Genomic DNA, 20,447 nt, shown 5'->3' with positions numbered 1-20,447 from the left:
TGCCTTCTTTTTTATGTGACAGAACTTTGATATATTGTGTCTAGTTATTAACTGTTTCTTTTATCTGGAATTGGTGCCACATAACAACAACCAATCATGTTGAACATGGGAGCAGTAAAGGGGTTTGACGTCTTTTTAGACGACCCCTTAGAAGTGTACCACGTAGGAGAAACATTGAGTGGTCACGTGGCGGTTTCACTCACCAAAGATTTAGCCATGAAAGGTATGTGAGGTTTTGTTTAGATAATCACAGAATACGTAGGTGTGTGGGGTGTATGTGGGTGTATGTGGGGTGTGTCTGGGGGTGGGGGGGGGGGGTGGGAAGCGTACGTGTAGATAACTGCGTAAAGTTGAGCAGATTCACAAATATATGGAGGATGCATTGTACAGGCTGTATCAAAATGATTGGTACCCATCAGTTTCCATTGATTATAGACATTACTGCCATATCAAAATGCAATTAGGATCCGTATAATTTGTTGATTAATGTCATAAACAGTCATATACAATAAATTTAAGGTCTGGTCATTTTATCATTTTAAGGGGATCCAATATTGAACTAGGCTTTTCAATAACTATCAAAACTGCAGGGTACCAATCTTTTTGATACAGCTTGTATGCTTAGGCCTATATGTTCGCGTACGTAGTCTTAAACCTAATGCCCTATGGAGACGCAATTATGGAGATGTTATTCTTTGTGGAGACACAAAATAATGCTCCATAAGGAAAGATTTAACACAGGGCATTAGAAATTGCTGCATCAGAAAATTGCATCAAATACAGGTATCCAGGAAGTCTACCATTATTGGGTGTTTGGTCTTTTTAAGGTGTGTGGTCCCATTGGATAAGTCATGTAGATCCAAGTATGGGTTCAAGTACAACCGTATGGAGATATTTTGCTTCATAAGGGGAAAACAAAACTTTTCACAATTGAATATATGAATACAAAACCCACCCAAGTCCATACTGTGGCCAAATTGAGTTAAGCATGGGAATCTGTTGCTATGCAAGGCCTGTCATATGTATGAAAAAACAACCCAAATTCATCCACTGTGTCTATTGAGCATGTGAAAAATAGCATGTATGAAAAAATAACCCAAGTCCATGATTTGAGTCTTGTAACACATTGATTGAAATCCAGTATGTATAAAAGTAACACATTCATTGCTGGAGAGTGACTTTTGAAAAAAAATGGGTTTAATAAAGGAAAGTGTGTGGTTTATATTACATGTCAGAATGCTTGCCAACATTATACATACCTGTGTGCTTTATTTTGTATTATCTTACGAGTGGTAATCTCATTCAAACATTGTTGTCCAAAATTTAAAATGAATCCCACCAAGTCCCTGAAATGCTAATCGTCATACTTAATACAGTTTAACCCACTCATTTGCACGTAAAACTTACCATATTGACCAGGTAAATATAACTGAAGGAATTAAAATGATACACAGGTTTTTCTCTCAAAATCACTTCCCCCCATGGACTTGGGTGGGTTTTGTATTCATGTATTCAATTGTGTGATTTCCATAAGGTTGTGAGTTCGCGTATAGGATAATATGCAATCATTATGAAAGTTCCCAATATATTTGGACTCAAAAAACATTGGAAATTTGCAAAGAAACAACATCATAAACTTCACCTCAATCACTCGAAATATCTCGCACTTTTTGGATTAGGACGTCGAGTGCGGCCTCGGAGTTAGTCTCCAACGCAGCCAGTTTGGTTATGCGACCTCCACATGTGTGCAGGGAGCGTAACCAAACTGGCTTCGTAGGAGATTAAGATTTGCGATCGTGCTGACATATTATCATAATCTGAAATATTATGATAATATGTTAGACCAACAGAAAACCATCCCTTTTTACTACAAATAGGGCGAATTTAACAGTTTGCTCATATGTAAATTGGAACATGTGTAAGTATTACAAATATGCCAAAAAAATCAGTTTTGAAAAAAATAAAGGCTTTGATACTGTTACGTAATCAAGTGTCTGGTATCATTGATTCCTAGGCTCATCAAGTCACACTGATGACCTTGGTTTTAAGCTTATACAACTGACAATTTAATACACTATCCAGCATGTTCCTATGGGAGAAAACCCTTATAAATTCAATTGGCTTATTTTGTACAATCTGAAACAAACTGTATGGATTATCATCTGTTCAGGTGGCTGTTTCACCTTGGAATTCCAGGAATCGAATTCTTTCGACAGACAAATAATTGAGATGAAAAGAAGATAGACGTAATAAGGCTTGTCAGACAATCAGAAAAAATCATATAAAGCATAAGCATGTAAAATGTTACCCATAGAAAATTTTGTTTCCGCCGTTTGAAAGACATAAGGCAACCGATTTGTCGCGCCATTTACAAAGTCTACCAATGAACGTATTGATTTATATCTGTCTCTACGTTGTTGTGTTTGAACACAAATCAAAGGCCTTGAATTGCAGAAATCACTTTCGCGAAAATTATGATAACCCTGACGTGGCCATTTTCGTCAGTTTGAATGAGTAAAAAAAAAAATATTTTAGTTACTGATGATTGATTGATTGATTGAAATCTTTTCTTTATATAATGTTCAATCTGAAAATGGTTATATATGCAAAATAGCACTTTCACCCCTGGCCATGATCATACTCCCGATCATACTGATGATCCCGGCTGATGGTGAAGCACCAACTGACATTTAATCTTTAGAATATGTCGACTCTGAAACACTTTTAACAAAGTATCCAACATTGCTTTTAACATGTTTAATGGAAAACAACTGATTGTTTTCCTTGGCTTTGCAGTTAGAATAAGAAGACTATGTTCAATGTTGACCTCCACGTCATTCCGCGTCCACTGCGAATTATTGAGAGTTATACCCAAGCAGAGAATCAAAGAACGGAATATTACATAATTTCAGAAATAAGCTTTTGCGGGCTTGATTTCTGCATAAAATCAAAGCATAAATACACATTTCTTGGTGTTTTATATCATCTTGATAGTCAATTATTATAATATGAGAACTATATAATATTGCAAAATTATTGTACGGTTTTGTGTGTAATGTCCCAAAGTGTTCCCCCGTAGTTTATATATTATTTCAGCAGGTTTATAATGTAAAATTTGGTGTCAAAATAATAAAAGTTTTCTATTATGCAAAGATGCCTTCAGTTTTGCTGGCGGTTGCCGAATACTATAGTTATGAACGTTCAAAATGGTAAAGTGACTTTTGTGACACCCTGTACTACGTTTCGTTTAGTCGTTTGAAGGTCAATACAAGTAGGCTAATTGAGTCAGACTGATAACCTAAGTCAAGCTTGTTTTAAACTAATAACCGCTTAAACCCGTTTATAATATAACCGACTACTTAATAAGCTATCGAACATGTTCATATGGGAAAAAACGTTCATAAAACCAAATGACTTATTTTGTACAATCTGAAACAACACCTACAGATTATCATCTGTTCAGGTGTTCGTGTCAGCTTGAAATTCCAGGAATCAAATTCTTTCGAGGGAAAAATAACTGAGAGAAAACAAGATTGTCAGCAAAAAGGCTCCGACAATCAACAAGCTTAATATAAACTATTAAAAAGTATAACTTTTGCTTATTATGTCATGTAAGTAATATAGATAGAATGTAACAAAAATGGAAATTTTGCTTTTGAAATGCAAAATTCGTTTGGTCTTTGAATACGAATGCTAGGCGCATTTAGTCAGTGTTTCTGGAGATGACCTTGGTTAGGTCAAGCTTGTTTTAAAATTATAATCGTATTTACAACTTACAATTTTAAGCCGTAAATGCTCATATGGGAGAAAACCCCTAATCAAATCAATTGACTTATTTTGTCAAATCTGTATCTGAAACAACACGTATAGTTGTTCATAGTGATCGTTTTACCTTGGAATTCGTGGAATCAAATTGTTTTGACAGGAAAATAATCGAGATATGAAGATACATCCAAAAAGGTTCGCCAGACAATCAGAAAGATTTATATAAACTGGAGAAAAAATATTAAGTTGAATATGAAATATGTAAAATATAATACATTAGATAGAAAGACAATTTTTTTTCCGGCGTTTGAAAGACAGGCATTTACTGATTTCAATGTCGCGCCATTTACCAATTAACGTATAGATTTATTTCTGTCTCTACATTGTTGTGTCCTGACAAATCAAGTGAATTGAATTGAATTGTAGAAACCACTTGCGCGAAAATATTGTTATCACTGACCTGACCATTGCCATCAATTTTAATTACCACTGTTTGTAATTAGTAGTACAGAATCGGAGCAAATCAAAAGTTCTATAAAAGTAATCTTCTCACAAATTTGAAAATTACGATCACTATCAAAAATCGGCAATTTGATAGCTGTTCCATCATGATTATACATAATGATATGAATATTTTTTTCGTGCACACGAATTGTACGATATACTTTGGAGAGACCGGAACAGACTGCGGAACTAAAATACAGCAATAAGTAACAGGGCGGATCTAGTATTTGAAAAAAAAATGCTTACATTATCAAACAGTGCCTTAGTGCAAGATCATCGTAAATACATAATTTTGCAGGAGCAGTATTTTCTGTTTTATATTTCCAAAGATTGTATCGTTTTATTGGAATATTCAGAAAGTTGATTTTCTATTGCTGGAAATAAAATTTATAACAAACAAAAGAGATATGATTAAAGCCATATTATAACATTTGCTGAGGAAGACGCCCTCACTGAAGTTTTAAAATTCCTTTTTTACACCATTAAATTGTACTTTATTAAACCAATATATCCTGCAAAAATCAAGACTCTAGGTGTTGTAGTTTTGTCAAAATCGGAGCGCTTTATTATTACGATGGAATTATTAGTCGAACGCATACACGATGTTCATAACACACAGTACGTACACGGCGTGCGGGATGGTGATATACACAACAAAGGGTCGTACCACAACACGACCGAAGGAGTGGTACGTATTGGCGACATGTGCGCTGGTAGTAAATTCCAATTTTCTTTGCTTTGCCGTAGTTGTTCGGCTAAAAAATAAAAGGGGATATATCTGACAGTAAAAGCTAACATTTTATGGCAAAGAAATGCTAATCTATTTTGTTTGAAAATGTTATAATATGGCTTTAAGTTTGGATGTCGTAAGTGAATTTTAGATTTGTGTTTTATTTTTGTTGAGTTCAAGACTATCGTAAGTGCCACTTATGATAGTCTTGCACTCAATAAAAATGAAAGGAAATCTAAAATGCACTTGATATCTTATTTGATTAATTAAAAATTAGATAATGCGAACCAATCAGAGCAACGGCGTCAGAAAATTTAAAATTAATTCGTACTCTTTGATAACGCGAACCAATCAGAGCAGACGTTAGAAAACTGCCAGGAGTGTAATAATTATTGTAATTGCACGCGGGCACGGACTCCGCGCGCTACTCGCAGTGCTTTCGGACTCGTCCATTTCTCTTGCAGGTTGATGCATAAATATTTGCTCGCATTTTAGTGACAATTTTGTTATAAAATACGGTAGCAAAACGTCACATGATTTTTTCTCGTGTATGAAATAGGCTAATAAGTGCGTATTAGTTGTTGCCGTGGGACTCATCCATTAGACACATCAACATATTAGTATGCGTATATATTATTTTGTATAATTTCACTACCACCAAGTAGGACCACGCAGTTATTAACTATAAATAGTATTGGTTGACTGTTTTCATTTGAATCTGCAGATAAAATATTCAACAGTATACGACTATCATTTTATTCTGTAGAAATGAAATGTTTTTTTGTGAACTGACCTTTGTATCTTCTGTGTACAAACCATCAATACATGATGGTGTGTTTTGATTGTGAGCCGTTATTAATTATTTTAATATAGCAGGTTGTGAAAAGATAGACCCTGCCACGGCAAGAATTGGGAAGGTCAATAATTTACTTTCTATATTATCTTTGAATTAATACACGTATCTGCTGGACGTTACACGTATATGTGATGCGATCAAGCAAAATCAATCGGAACTCGGCAACAATAAATTTTCAGTTTCTTACAGGATAATAAAAAGCATTTACAAAGCTGGATTTTGCAGAAAACGCCATTGCAATTGAACAACCAGTTCTAAAGATATGAGCAATTAAAGAGTTTCCAAAACAACCCGAAACAAAAGGAAATATTTCCTTTGTTTGGCTATATCTCAAAATCAATATTTCCGAGTTCCGACTGATTTTGCTTGATCGCATCACATAAAGTGGACATAACCTTTTCTTTATATTTCGATGCGTGAATGGGTCAAGTAAAATTAGGTCCTTTTAAGGTGGTACTACACCCCTCGATAAATTTATTTGTGTCTATTTTTTCATTTTACTCAAAAACTAATAACACAGTGATAACAAAAGTTACGTATATTATAGGGGCAAGGAATCCAATTACTACACTGGAATTTCAGTGACCCACGACAAGCGGTTCGTTATTTATGATAAGAAAAGAGGTACCTCATTTCCTATCATATATACTGAACCGCTTGTCTTGAGTCACTGAAATTTCAGTGTAGTAATTGGATTCCTTGCCCCAATTATAGACATAACTTTTGTTACCAGTGTGTTATTATTTTTTGAGAAAAATGCAAAAATAGTCACAAATTTACCACAGGGGTGTAGTACCCTCTTAATAAAGCTTTGCATCGGAATTCAAATAAATTGGTGAATATGATTCGATTTATGCTATATTTTGATTTGTGTTTCACATTTTTTCTTTACAAATAAAATGTGGAAATGTAAAACGACATTTTTTAGCGCGTTTGTATTTTTAAGCAGAGTTATGAGCGATAATTACTGTATGTTTGAAAGAAAAAATGAAAATTACTTTATACTTAATTCCTACACCACCAAAGATTTCCAATGGCAGTCATCAAGTCCATCCCTGGGATCCATCCCGCCTGAAAGGTGAAATGATGCGACCTTGGCGGGGATTTTAAACTGCATTCCTTCAACTGTGTTACACGCAAACAAAAGAATGATGAAAGTTTACAACATAATACAATATAACATCGATTTGTAAGCGGTTTTAATCCACCCAATTGGGCAGTCACAACACCGAATGAAATCTGACCATCACTTGGCTCGTTGGATTCGTCTATAGTCGAAAGTAAAGTTGAAAACACCTGTCAATCATTTATCTGTCAAGGCGATCGTTATCATCTTGGAATTCCAAGAATGCTTGCGACCGCAAGAAGAACTGAGATAACAAGATTGTATGGGAAAATGCTGGACTATCCAGGCGGCGGATGACATGATCGAGCCGGCAACTCGTGAAACCGCCCGGCCGTATGGCATTTTCCATATACTCGGTTAGTTTTGTGGGGTTCATTATCGAACCCCAACGGTTTTAGCTTGTATTTATATTATTTATCAACATAGGCCTATTTGTTTGTGATATTTCAAGCGTTTTAAAATTTCAAAATAATCCCATTCAATTACACGGTTGACGATGAAAATTTACTGAATTTAGGGACTGCATGTCATACACCACCTGGGACTATCAGGAATATTAATATAAAACAAAACACTGTTCTAAGGATGGAAGGGTCTTTCAAGTAGGGTTAATCACTTGGCGTTTTTTTTAAATTCATGCATGTGTGCAAATGACCTTAAAATAAAATAAAAATCACCTAATCTTTTTTTCACTTGCTACGCTAGCAATGTTTCTGTCAAAAATTGATCAAATATTTGCAAAAACAAACGCAGATTTTACAGCAACATCAGCAACAACAAAATTCCCAAAACGCAAATTCTGGTTCAGTTAGGTTCGTAGAACAGGATTTTTTTTCGCCACCTTGTATGTCATATATTACATATATCAGATAGAATGTGAAATTTTACGGAATAGAAATATTAAATTAAAGTAGAAATTGACATGTGTCATAGTTTTGCTTTGTTTTGTCATCTTCGCTTTTGCTCTATGTATACATATTAAAACTTATTTACATGATTTGTTGTTATAGTTGTTTATATACCGTGTGCAATAAGTTCGTTCCGCCCCCACCCCAAGCATTTATAATGTATTTAAAATTAAACTTACACAATACATTTTAGGATATATTTTGTTATTTGTTATTTTGGGACATTAATAGATATGTTAAACCAATTTATTTGAAGTCAGGGTATCCTTGGTGGTCAATCACCTGATCGTCTTCAAATCACGCTTTCCCCAGATACTGTTCAATAATGGCACAAGAAGTTGCTTATTCTTGTCTAGGCTTGGCCATACACTCTGGACTCTATCTGCAATTTGTGTTATGATTTTGCAATAAGGAGTTTCCTTATTTTGATTTGTGTTTCACATTTTTTCTTTACAAATAAAATGTGGAAATGTAAAACGACATTTTTTAGCGCGTTTGTATTTTTAAGCAGAGTTATGAGCGATAATTACTGTATGTTTAAAAGAAAAAATGAAAATTACTTTATACTTTATTCCTACACCACCAAAGATTTCCAATGGCAGTCATCAAGTCCATCCCTGGGATCCATCCCGCCTGAAAGATGAAATGATGCGACCTTGGCGGGGATTTTAAACTGCATTCCTTCAACTGTGTTACACGCAAACAAAAGAATGATGAAAGTTTACAACATAATACAATATAACATCGATTTGTAAGCGGTTTTAATCCACCCAATTGGGCAGTCACAACACCGAATGAAATCTGACCATCACTTGGCTCGTTGGATTCGTCTATAGTCGAAAGTAAAGTTGAAAACACCTGTCAATCATTTATCTGTCAAGGCGATCGTTATCATCTTGGAATTCCAAGAATGCTTCCGACCGCAAGAAGAACTGAGATAACAAGATTGTATGGGAAAATGCTGGACTATCAGGAATATTAATATAAAACAAAACACTGTTCTAAGGATGGAAGGGTCTTTCAAGTAGGGTTAATCACTTGGCGTTTTTTTTTAAATTCATGCATGTGTGCAAATGACCTTAAAATAAAAAAAATCACCTAATCTTTTTTTCACTTGCTACGCTAGCGATGTTTCTGTCAAAAATTGATCAAATATTTGCAAAAACAAACGCAGATTTTACAGCAACATCAGCAACAACAAAATTCCCAAAACGCAAATTCTGGTTCAGTTAGGTTCGTAGAACAGGATTTTTTTTCGCCACCTTGTATGTCATATATTACATATAATCAGATAGAATGTAAAATTTTACGGAATAGAAATATTATATTAAAGTAGAAATTGACATGTGTCATAGTTTTGCTTTGTTTTGTCACCTTCGCTTTTGCTCTATGTATACAAATTAAAACTTATTTACATGCTTTGTTGTTATAGTTGTTTATATATATATTATTATTAGTGAAATTACCACATCGCAATACAAATTTGTTTCGTATGGATGGTTTGACCCATCCACACTCGTCAGTTGCAATGTGTTGTTTATATATATATATATATATTTCAATTTTAGAACTTTGTTCTCGAAATACAACATTCCTTTGGTCGCTTGAAGGTTAACCCCAGAAGTACTGAGCCATATTTTGTAATACGGACTACGAAGGGGGGTTGTTGCACCCCCCCCCCCCAGAATTTTCAATTATAAACATCATATACCGTTATATTTACATGATTTAGTACCAATGTATAGCTACGGGTCTCCTCTATCGAGTGATACCAATAAGTACAAACATTTGCCACATAATATCGCTATGACGTCATAATGTGAGGGAGCAAATTTTGGGAAGTTCTGGCTATGTACAAATGTATAGGCAAAATTGATTTCAGGATAAAAACCTAGCTAACAAGTAAAATTCAGTAGCTCTTGAAATAATTTTACAAGAGCAAAATGAAAATGGTAGACCTCACCACCCTCCCCCCTCTATGGTCATCTTTGACGGCCGGTCCAACCCCCGGGTAAAAAAGTTTAGTTATCACTAAAATGAGCGCAAAAGATGGACCTACGATTACCTTATGTCGTTTGGGCGTAAACGCGTGCGTTTTTTCATGACGGATAAAAATCTTACGGTGTTGGTACAACCCCTTCGTAGTTCTAGGGTTAAGTAAAGCTCATTGAGTCAGACTGATGACCTTGGTTAAGTCAAGCTTGTTTTAAACTAATAACTCGCTTAACCATGTTAACCCGCTTATATAACCTGATAACCGACAATTTAATAAACTATCGAACATCTTCGTATGGACGAAAACCCTTATAAAACCAATTGACTTATTTTGTACAATCTGAAACAACACATAATAGATTATTATCTGTTCAGGTGATAGTTTCACCTTGGAATTCCAGGAACTTTCTTTCGAGGGGAAACTAATTGCGATATTGACAATCGAAATGATCAATATAAACTATTCAAAAGTATAAAGTTTGCTTAATAGGCCTATGCCATGTAAGTAATAGATATAATGGTTTTTTGTTTGTTTGTTTTGTACTTGTTAATGGAAATGTGCTTTTGAAATATATACAAAATTCGTTTGGTCTTTAAAGACGAAAGCTAGGCGCATTCAGTCAGTGTTTCTGTAGATGGCCATGGTTAAGTTATAGCTTGTTTTAAAGTTATAGTCAAATTTACAGCTGACAATTTTATAAACTTTCGAACATCCTCATGTGGGAGAAAATCCATGATCAAATCAATTGACTTATCAAATCAATTAACTTACATTGTATAATCTGAATCCGAAACAACACGTAGATTTACCCGAGAACTCGAATTCTTGTGACAGGAAAATGACCAAGACAAGAAGATAGAAGCAAAAGGGCTTGACAGACAATCTGAAAAATTCATATAAAATGAAAAAAAGTATTTGGTTGATTACGATAATTCAACACAGTACTACTTTATTTAGATTTAGCGGGAGCGCTTTCGAGGAACTTCCTCATCGTCAGCCGATGTTGTTAGCTCTGATGTTTTTCTTGGAAACGGCTAGAGACCAACCTGATCAGATGACGTCAGACTGGATGACCTTAACAAAATCAGAATTTTCGGACTACAATCTACAATTTTATATAATTCATATATCATGATAGATATATATCTAGAATTCTATATAAACGTGATAAAAAGCGAATTTGGCAGTGATTGCCTTCGACTTGTTAGAAGATTTGAGAAAACATCGCTCAAACTTGTTCGTTTCAAAAACCATTTACGGTTCAACTTGACGTGTTTCAATAATTGTATCACACCAAAATACCTCCGTCTGCCAACCCCGGAAATGAAAGGTTATCGCGCACGCAATATTATTCAGACGGTTATGCACACATCAAAGGATCGTGCCGTAGCATGACCGACGGAGTGATAAGCATTGGCGACATCGGCGCTGGTAGTAAATTCCAACTTTCTTTGCTTTACCTTAGTTGTTTGGCTCAGAATTAAAAGGGGACATATCTGACAGTAAAAGGTAACCCGTTATAAAAAAGAAAAGAAATACTAATCTATAAATTGATTTCTAGCCGTTTCCGAAAAAAGAGCTAACAACATCGGCTGACGACAAGGAAGTTCCTCGAAAACGCTCCCGTTAAGCGAAATAAAAGAAATAAACAAGAAGTGACATCAATAGTCGAATTAAAGGTAAAGTTGAAAACACCTGTCAAGCAATACATTAATAGTATTAACTGTCAAGGCAATCGTTTTCATCTTGGAATTCCAAGAATGCTTACGATCGCAGAAAATAACTGAGAAAAAGGATGGACTATAGGAATATTAATATAAACTATTGAAAGACTAATAAAGTTGGCTTGTCTTAGGCGACGAAACAAAACACTATTCTACGGGGGGGGGGCGAATCTTTCGGTTGGGCGGTGTTTTTGTGTTGTTGTTTTTTGTTTGTTTTGTTTTTAATTTGTGCGCGGTTGAAATTACCCTAAAATAGAAATCAGCTAATATTTCTTTTCTTTTCACTTGCTTCGCTAGCGGTGTTTCAGTCACAATCGATCTATTGTGCAAAAACAAACGCAGATGTTACATACATACAGCAGTTCTAGGGTTAATAAACTATCGAACCTTTCCATATGGAAGAAAACCCTAACCATTTACGTTGGAGATTTCACATCACCAAATAATGTCTCTTGTGGGATTCCGTCCTGATCTGCGGTGTTTAACCTATAAATCAATATTAAAAACCAAAAAAATTGTGCAAAGTTTGGGGAAAATTTGTGCCAGGTAATAAATGTAGGCTTGAATCTAAGCATCTGCCAAGATTGGAAAAGATTCTGGGCTTTTCAGATTTTTCATGTATTTCTCAAACCGGCTGCTTCTAGGTAAAATCACAAGTGCTTCTATTTCGAAAATTGGGTGAAAAAAGTGTATTGCATTTGTGGTCCGGTAGCTCGAAAATTCAATGGTCACCAATATATTTAATTTAGTTTGTTTACTTGCTTGTTTGTTTGTCAGTCAGGAAAACATCACTTTGAAAAATTGAGTCGCTTCGTAAGGTAGGTAGAGCCATTTGAATAGAGGCCATTTTGTACACAAAGTATAGGGAAATGTATTACTATTGTGCACCCTGCAGCTGAAAGCTACGTGCATTCATGGAGATGACCTTGGTTAAGTTACGCTTGTTTTAAAGTTGTAATCGTATTTACAACTGACAATTTAATAAACTATAAACATCCTCATATGGAAGTAACCCCCTGATCAAATCAGTTGACTTATTGTAAAATCTGAATCTGAAACAACACGTATAGAGATAAATAATACAGATTACCAGATTATCAGCTGTTCAGGTCCTAGACATATCAATTTGTATTGCGCTCTTTAGCAAAATCATAGTTAACTTCATTGAATTTACAAGCGTTCGACAAAACAGGAGAAAATAGTAACTTTTTGCACAAGATTTGCAATTTAAACAGAATTGCCATTGCTCATTAAAATGGAGCTAGTATATGGACAATATAAGTGTGCTCTTTCATTTAGTGACATAAAATTTGAAAAATATTGTAAGTATCACTTGACTGAAGTTTTGACTTTTAAAACCTATATTTTGGTCAAAAATTGTGAGTGAATAGGTTGATTTCAACATATTTACCACATTCGCCTTGCTATAAACATTAAATTGCGTCATCTGTAGACCTAATGAAAAAAAAGTGTTTTAGCGGGAAGTATTATTAGCTTTCGTTCGATATAAAAAAAATTTCTGATTGGATGAAGGGAACACTTGAGGTTTTGACAAAAACTAATCACAGATGCCTATTTTCCAGCTAGAAGCTCACATAGCTCTTATGATGCTATGCAATCAACCGTGTAGAGTAAACACAGGCTGTGTTCTCTACAAGGTACTGCTGCTTAGACGAAATTGTGTGCTCAGGTGTATCAAGGTGGAAACTGTGCATAGATGCGTTTATTAGAGAATCGTTTTTGTATCCAAACCTTTCCATATGAATCGAAATCTCTTGGCAGAAAAATAAAAAGAAGATAGAAGCAAAAGGGCTTGACAGACACTCAGTAAAAATTCATATAAACTGGAGAAAAAGTAATAGGTTGACTACGAAATACATAGAATATAATATGTTACACGTAGACAGAAAGATGTCTTTTTCCGGCGTTTGAAAGCCATGCAGCAACCGATTTTCAATGTCGCGCCATTTACAAATTGCCTTATTGATTTATATCTCTCTCTACATTGTTGTGTTGTGGCATAAATCAAAGGCATTGAATGGTAAAAACTTCTTTCGCAAGAAGTTCATCAACTTCTAAAATTTGCCAAAAGTATCACTTACGATGGTCTTGCACTCTGCCATGTGTTCTCAGTAGCAATAAATATTAAAGCCGAGTATGAATTCTCAAATGGAATGAACACATGAACACCCTTTGAGTTTCCACAGAGAGCGGGTGAGATTCAAAATAAAGTTGGGTAATGTGCTCATTCCATTTGAAATTCATACTCCCCTGTGGAAGATATTTCCAAAATCTTCCACAGGGGTATGTGGATTTTAAATGGAACAACCCAATCTGGTATGTTAGTTGATTGTTAATATTCAACATTATACAGGAATACACGACTTAGTAGATTATTCACGTTTTTGGAAGCTTTTGGAGTTGATCATTTAGTTCTGAAACGTTTTTGTGAACTGACCTTTGTATCTTCTGTGTACAAACCATCAATACATGATAAACATGAACGTGTGTTATAGTTCTTAATTATTTTAATATAGCAGGTTGTGTAAAGATAGACCCTGCCACGTGCAAGAATTGGGAAAGTCAATAATTTACTTGTTATATCTTATCTTTGGACGTTGACGTCTATATTTACGCGAACTGATCACCTAAAATGAGGTGCCTTCAATAAAGCTTTGCATTGCCAATTAATATTATTCTAGATTATAATTAACGTTGAAGATGACAACAGAAACAGCACATGATTGCATCCATACAAAATGCTCCCGACATTTATTCCGCTTTGTGCAATATTTGGATTTCAGTTTCATATTTGAGCTATACAAACACAAGGTTGAACTGTAAAACGTTATTGGTTTTCGTGCTTGTCGGCGCTTGTACTGTGCTTAGAATGTCCTTGCAGGCGGAGTGCGCTTTATATTATATTTATAAGATTTGTTATACGACATTACATTACATTACATTACATTACATTACATTACATTACATTACATTACATTACATTGCATGCATTGCATTGCATTGCATTGCATTGCATTACATTACATTACATTATATTACATTACATTACATTACATAGGCTACATTACATCACATTACATTACATTACATTACATCACATTACATTACATTACATAGGCTACATTACATCACATTTCATTACATTACATTACATTACATAGGCTACATTACATTACATCACATTACATTACATTACATCACATTACATTACATTACATAGGCTACATTACATCACATTTCATTACATTACATTACATTACATTACATTACATTACATTACATTGCATGCATTGCATTGCATTGCATTGCATTGCATTGCATTGCATTACATTACATTACATTATATTACATTACATTACATTACATAGGCTACATTACATCACATTACATTACATTACATTACATCACATTACATTACATTACATAGGCTACATTACATCACATTTCATTACATTACATTACATTACATAGGCTACATTACATTACATCACATTACATTACATTACATAGGCTACATTACATCACATTTCATTACATTACATTACATTGCATGTGTTTTATTTTAAATTACTAGTTCGTCTGATGATGTAAGAACACACACACCAACATGTGTACCTTCTTCATTGTCATCGCCCATACACTGTCAACTGGAATCTTTACAGTGGAAAGGGGAAAGCCCTTTGAAATATCATTACGACATTAAATCTCTCTCACCCATCGTGTTTAGCCTACCCTTTTGGAATACCTGAAGTCATACGGTACAGATACACTTGGGTCCTGCTGGGACCAAGCTCAAACAAAATGCTCAAGCCAGGTTAAATAGCCTATTTGTGTGCGTTCTGGCCAAAAGCAGCCGTCTATTTCCATAGAAATTTCAATGGTCTTATATTTGAGGTGATAATAGCCTAACATTTAGCTGTGTGATCATTTTTCTTATTTCTAAAAGTTTTTTGAAGTGGCTCAAAGAAATTCAAATTCGGTTCAACCGGCCTTTTGAAATGTTGTTCAAAATATGATAAAGTAATTTCGGCCAAATCAGAAACTGCTAGTCCTGCAGAATTGCAAATATACAAATTTGAATCCATTGAAATGCCACACCCTAAGATGTGTTTTTTTTATAATTTAAATAACCACTTAAGTGCCATATTAACCACCACTATTAGCTAACTCTTAATTTCTAACCCCGGTATTTAACCCCCCACTAATTTCAAAAACAACCACTCAGTGGCGACATGACAAATGGCACAGTATGGAGTGTATTGACTTTTCCGGTAAATCCCATAAGCCTTTGAGGGTAGACCTGAGATATCGTCATTTGGCGTCACGCCGATGAACACATCGTTTAGTGAACATCGTTACTGCGCATTTCAAAGCCGTGAAGTGCACAGTAAAGATGTGCGCATCGGCGTGACGTCAAATGACGATATCCTAGGTCTACTCGCAAAGGCTTATGGGATTTACCGAAAAGGTCAATTAAGAGACCAAATCTACTCATGTGTAAACTGTGGAATTCAATTAAGAACAATATGAAAACCAGTATTAATCACCCATTAAAGCCTTTGTATTTAATTAGGATTGTAGATGACATACTCAAATATTCATATCTATATTTAGTAGAATATCCCTTTTATTGAAAGGTTCATTTTATTACAATTAATTTTTTTAACCACTTTCGTTATTGAAACACCGTCCGCGCGTTGCACATGACAGTATTTGTGTTCCATTACAATGGGTCGTTTCAAGTTTTCCAGTTTCTTATAGTCTGTTCAGAATAAGGTGAAACATAACCCTATCCAATAATCTTTGTTATCTTATAAACCCTGTCCAAAGTCATGTTCCATATTTCTCTCGTTGATTGTCCTAAATTGTAATTAGTCTTGGTTTCAGTTTCTAGGCGGGTTGCATCGCAACTACTGACCAATCAAATGAAAGAACTTGCCACCCAAATACGAAAATCAAAACGCCCTTTCTCAAAGGCAACTTCGGGGTTTCACCCCTCTAGTCTATTGGTCACTGTTATGCAAAACCAACATCTTGAAAAGTTCTAATGCACATTGTGTTCTTATTGCAGTTTTGAAAACCAAATATTTGGTGAAAACGATGGTTTTCATTCGGTTTTTTAAAAGATTGTTTTGGTTATTTGTTGGTTATCAAAAACTTCCTTCATCCAATGGAATTTGTGGAGCTGCACAGATAATTGGTGGCTGTTACAATCTAAGTGCGGATAGGTTTGCGCCGGGTTCGGCTGCATTCAGCCTAGTTGATTCTGATGATTCAACAGAAATCAAAACCGGTACTGAGATTAATTGAATACATGAATACAAAACCCACCCAAGTCCATGGAAAGTGATTTTGAGAAAACTAAAAAAATGTGTATCATTTTAATTCCTTCATTTTACATTTAACATACATTTAAATGTTGAATAAACTTGAGTTTAATGCAGGTTGCACATTATATATTAATACACTTACAATACCATAATGGTGCTTGGAATGCAAGACATGAATATTTAAGATGTCAGATTCCCAAGTATATAGCAGATAGTGATCGGATTTTCATATTATTCATTTTTATTGATCTTGTCTGCATTCATTGTCAAGTGGATAACAAGAATAGTACTACATCAATATTTACAAGAAGGTGGATTATTATTTTCATGTTAGTCCAATGTAAAATACTGAGGTGATTATTGATCCTTGTTGTTTTTGCAGGTTTAGCACTTTTGTGAGCCTTGGAACTGGTAATTTTTGGCTATTGAACTTTACCTACTTCCTATGCCTACATTTGCTAATTTTGCCCCACCCCTGCATATTGTCTAGTCTGTATTTTACTTGTTTCCCCACATCAAGTTGATGTACTTTGCTCGTTTTCTTTCCTGTTGTACATATTCAAGGTATCCTGTTGTATCATTTATTGATCCTTGATGTTTTCTGTGTCCTTGTCCGTTGGATTCACCATTACCCACTTTTTATAAAAAAACATGATTTAAGCTTTGGTTACAAAGCAAATTAATTTCTTACTTGTCTCAAAATATTTCAGCATTTATTTTATCCAATTTATCGTACTGTAGTAGGCTAGTGGTTTTAAAACATTAAAGTCTACCTGAACGTGGATACAGGCAAGATTTAATCTCAGTGATTTAATGCATCTGTTGTAAGGTCCACCCTATACAATGTGTTTATTGGTGTAGGTCTATTTGCAATAATGTTAACTTATAACTGTTTTCCTGTATTGTTTGAGCCTTTGTACATTTATGGTCTGTGCCCAGCAAACACAAAAACGTTTTAAATAAGTTATATTTTGGGTTTTGGTTTAGATAAAAACGTTATAATAACATTAAAATGTCGGGTTATATAAAGGTCATGAAATCGTTTTAAAACGTTTTGTATGAAAACACACTACAACAATATTTTTTAAATGTTTTCGAAATGTCATTGTAAACTATTTTTGCAAACATTTTTGGCCAAATATTTTGTCAACACTTAATTATGTTAAAAATTTGCACCCAGCAAACAAAGAAATGTTCTTAAAATGTTTTTTACAAAACGTTTTAATAACATTTAAATGTCGGGTTATATAAAGGTCGTAAAAACATTTTAAAAACGTTATTGTAAATATATTTTGGCAAACATTTATTGCAAAATATTTTTTCAACCCCAAAATAACATTCTGTTTAGAATGATTTGTGCCAAGTTTTCAAAAGTGTTTTTGGAATGTTATTAAAACGTTTTTATACCCTTTATATAACCAGAAATTTAAATGTTTTCTGTAAAACATTTGTGTTTGCTGTTCAGTAAATTACCAACAAATGTTTTTAATGTTATGAAAACGTTTTATACCATTAATGTACCCTTTATACAACCCGGCATTTAAACGTTTTCTGACAACCTTTTATAACTTTTTGTGAATGATGTCGAAAACGTTTTGTGTTTGCTGGGTGTTGACTGAAATTACGATCTACGGTTTTTGTCAACTTTGATGCGCATTTTGTTTTCTAATATCTTTTATGTAGATCTTATGTATGTATTTCCCCCCGAATGTATTTTTATTAAACCTACATTCAATGTATGCAATTATTTGTTATAATGCTGCATGTTATTTGTTTTATGTTGTTTATGTTTGAGCCTAGTCACCTTAACTCCTTACACTTTGTTTACTGTATTGTTTCCAAATTATATGTCTTTTTAGTGTATTTTGATAACAGATTGTCATGATAAAATTAAAATGCTTGATTGTGTTGTAGAGAAAGTTCAATAAATAAATAAATAAGCAAGTAAATAAATAAATAAATAAATAAATAAATAAATAAATAAATATAAATAAATAATATAAATAAATAAATAAATAAATAAATAAATAAATGAATAAAAAATAAATGAATAAAAAATAAATGAATAAAAAATAAATAAATAAATAATAAATAACAAAAAAATAAATAAATAATCTAAACATTTAAACTGTCAAGCATTAAATTTTCACTTCTAATTTCAAATTCGGATCTGTAAAATTGTGCATTCTTTGGAATGAAAGGTTAGCAGCAAGCTGTAAATAAACGTATATTACTTGCCTTTTCATTCTCACATTGGTGTTCTTGTAATATAACGGACTTGGTAATAATCCTGCTCGCCAAGATTGATAGGTTTCCATGACGACCCTAATTTAACGCAGTCGTTTGACATGCCATTTTTGTAGTGAGGCATTTCAATGGTACTGTATTGTGTTGTACATATTCAGCATATACATGTATATTATAGAAATGCGTTAGATATCACAAAAAATGATTAATGAACAGAATGAGAGGTATTCAAAATGTAGTATTATATTAATTTATATTATAAATTAGGTAGTTGAAAAACTGTTCGTGATAAAAACTAGAAAGGTAGTAATGCTTTTGCACATTGCATTACATACACTGTTTATAACACACCAACTTGCACTACATTGATATGGCCTCATCTTTTTTTTTCAATTTTAGTATTTTAAGGATTGAGTTAAATTTCATAGCCGTGGAGTGGCTGCTTCCTGGCTTGATCTGCAATCGACGTTTTTTAAGGACGTGTACAGATGAAGCAAGTTGTTGTTTGCTGTGTCAAGCCCAGGTAGACATATTATAAATCCTGTTCCAACAGTTCCATCAATCTAACATTCTGCTGCACTGCCCCCGACTTGTGACGGGCGGTGGTGGGTTGAGCGCTTTGTTCCCGGGAACCCTCCCTTTCCAGTGCAGCAACTGTTGAAATCAGGGAAGTCAGTAAATCACATTACAGTAGTGGCTACTCCCTTCTTGCAGACCAGGAACTGTTGGTATAAGATGTTGAAACCAACGTGCCAAGCCATCAGCCCTTAGTATACCGAGCAAAACCTTTGTCATGGATCTGCAGGACAGGACTTGCACTGCTGGAACATCTTGATGTGTGCAAGTTCCATTCCAGTCTCTATAGTAAATAACACTATAACAACATATGCCGGTTTTGATTGGGAGATTTTCAGTGGCGTAGCCAGGATTTTTGAACCGAGGGGGCACAACTTGTAAATGTACCGACGGAAATATTTTTTTGCCGACGGAAGTTGTGATTTGTTGATCCAATTTTTTTTGCCTGGTTTGAAAAACTGAAGAGCAAAAAAAATTCAATTTCATTCACAATTTGTCATCATTTTTTTGATAATTCTCCCCTTTTTTCTGTCACCCTGGGTGAATAATAGCCTATTGTTAACCCATTTTTTTTCACCAACACCTTACGTCTAGACGGAACGCAAGACAGTAATATCTGTAAGTAAATGCTGCGCCAAAAAAGTATCCGAACACTTGGAAACAA

The 20,447-nt window shown here is 34.3% G+C and overlaps 1 protein-coding gene across 1 annotated transcript in view; it reads left to right on the top strand.

Annotated features, from left to right (window-relative positions):
• Window positions 1-20,447, top strand: part of LOC140140731 (arrestin domain-containing protein 2-like) — a 94,996-nt gene continuing 74,549 nt past the window's right edge. Inside the window, exon 1 of the mRNA XM_072162480.1 lies at window positions 1-223. Within this exon, the coding sequence (XP_072018581.1) occupies window positions 97-223 (127 nt within the window). The 5' untranslated portion in view covers window positions 1-96. The remainder of the gene's footprint in view (window positions 224-20,447) is intronic.

Source organism: Amphiura filiformis, chromosome 19 (genome assembly GCF_039555335.1).
Source record: "Amphiura filiformis chromosome 19, Afil_fr2py, whole genome shotgun sequence".
Lineage (NCBI taxonomy): Eukaryota > Metazoa > Echinodermata > Ophiuroidea > Amphilepidida > Amphiuridae > Amphiura > Amphiura filiformis.
Note: the sequence above shows the minus strand (reverse complement) of the source record. Positions and strands in the feature narration are given on the sequence as shown.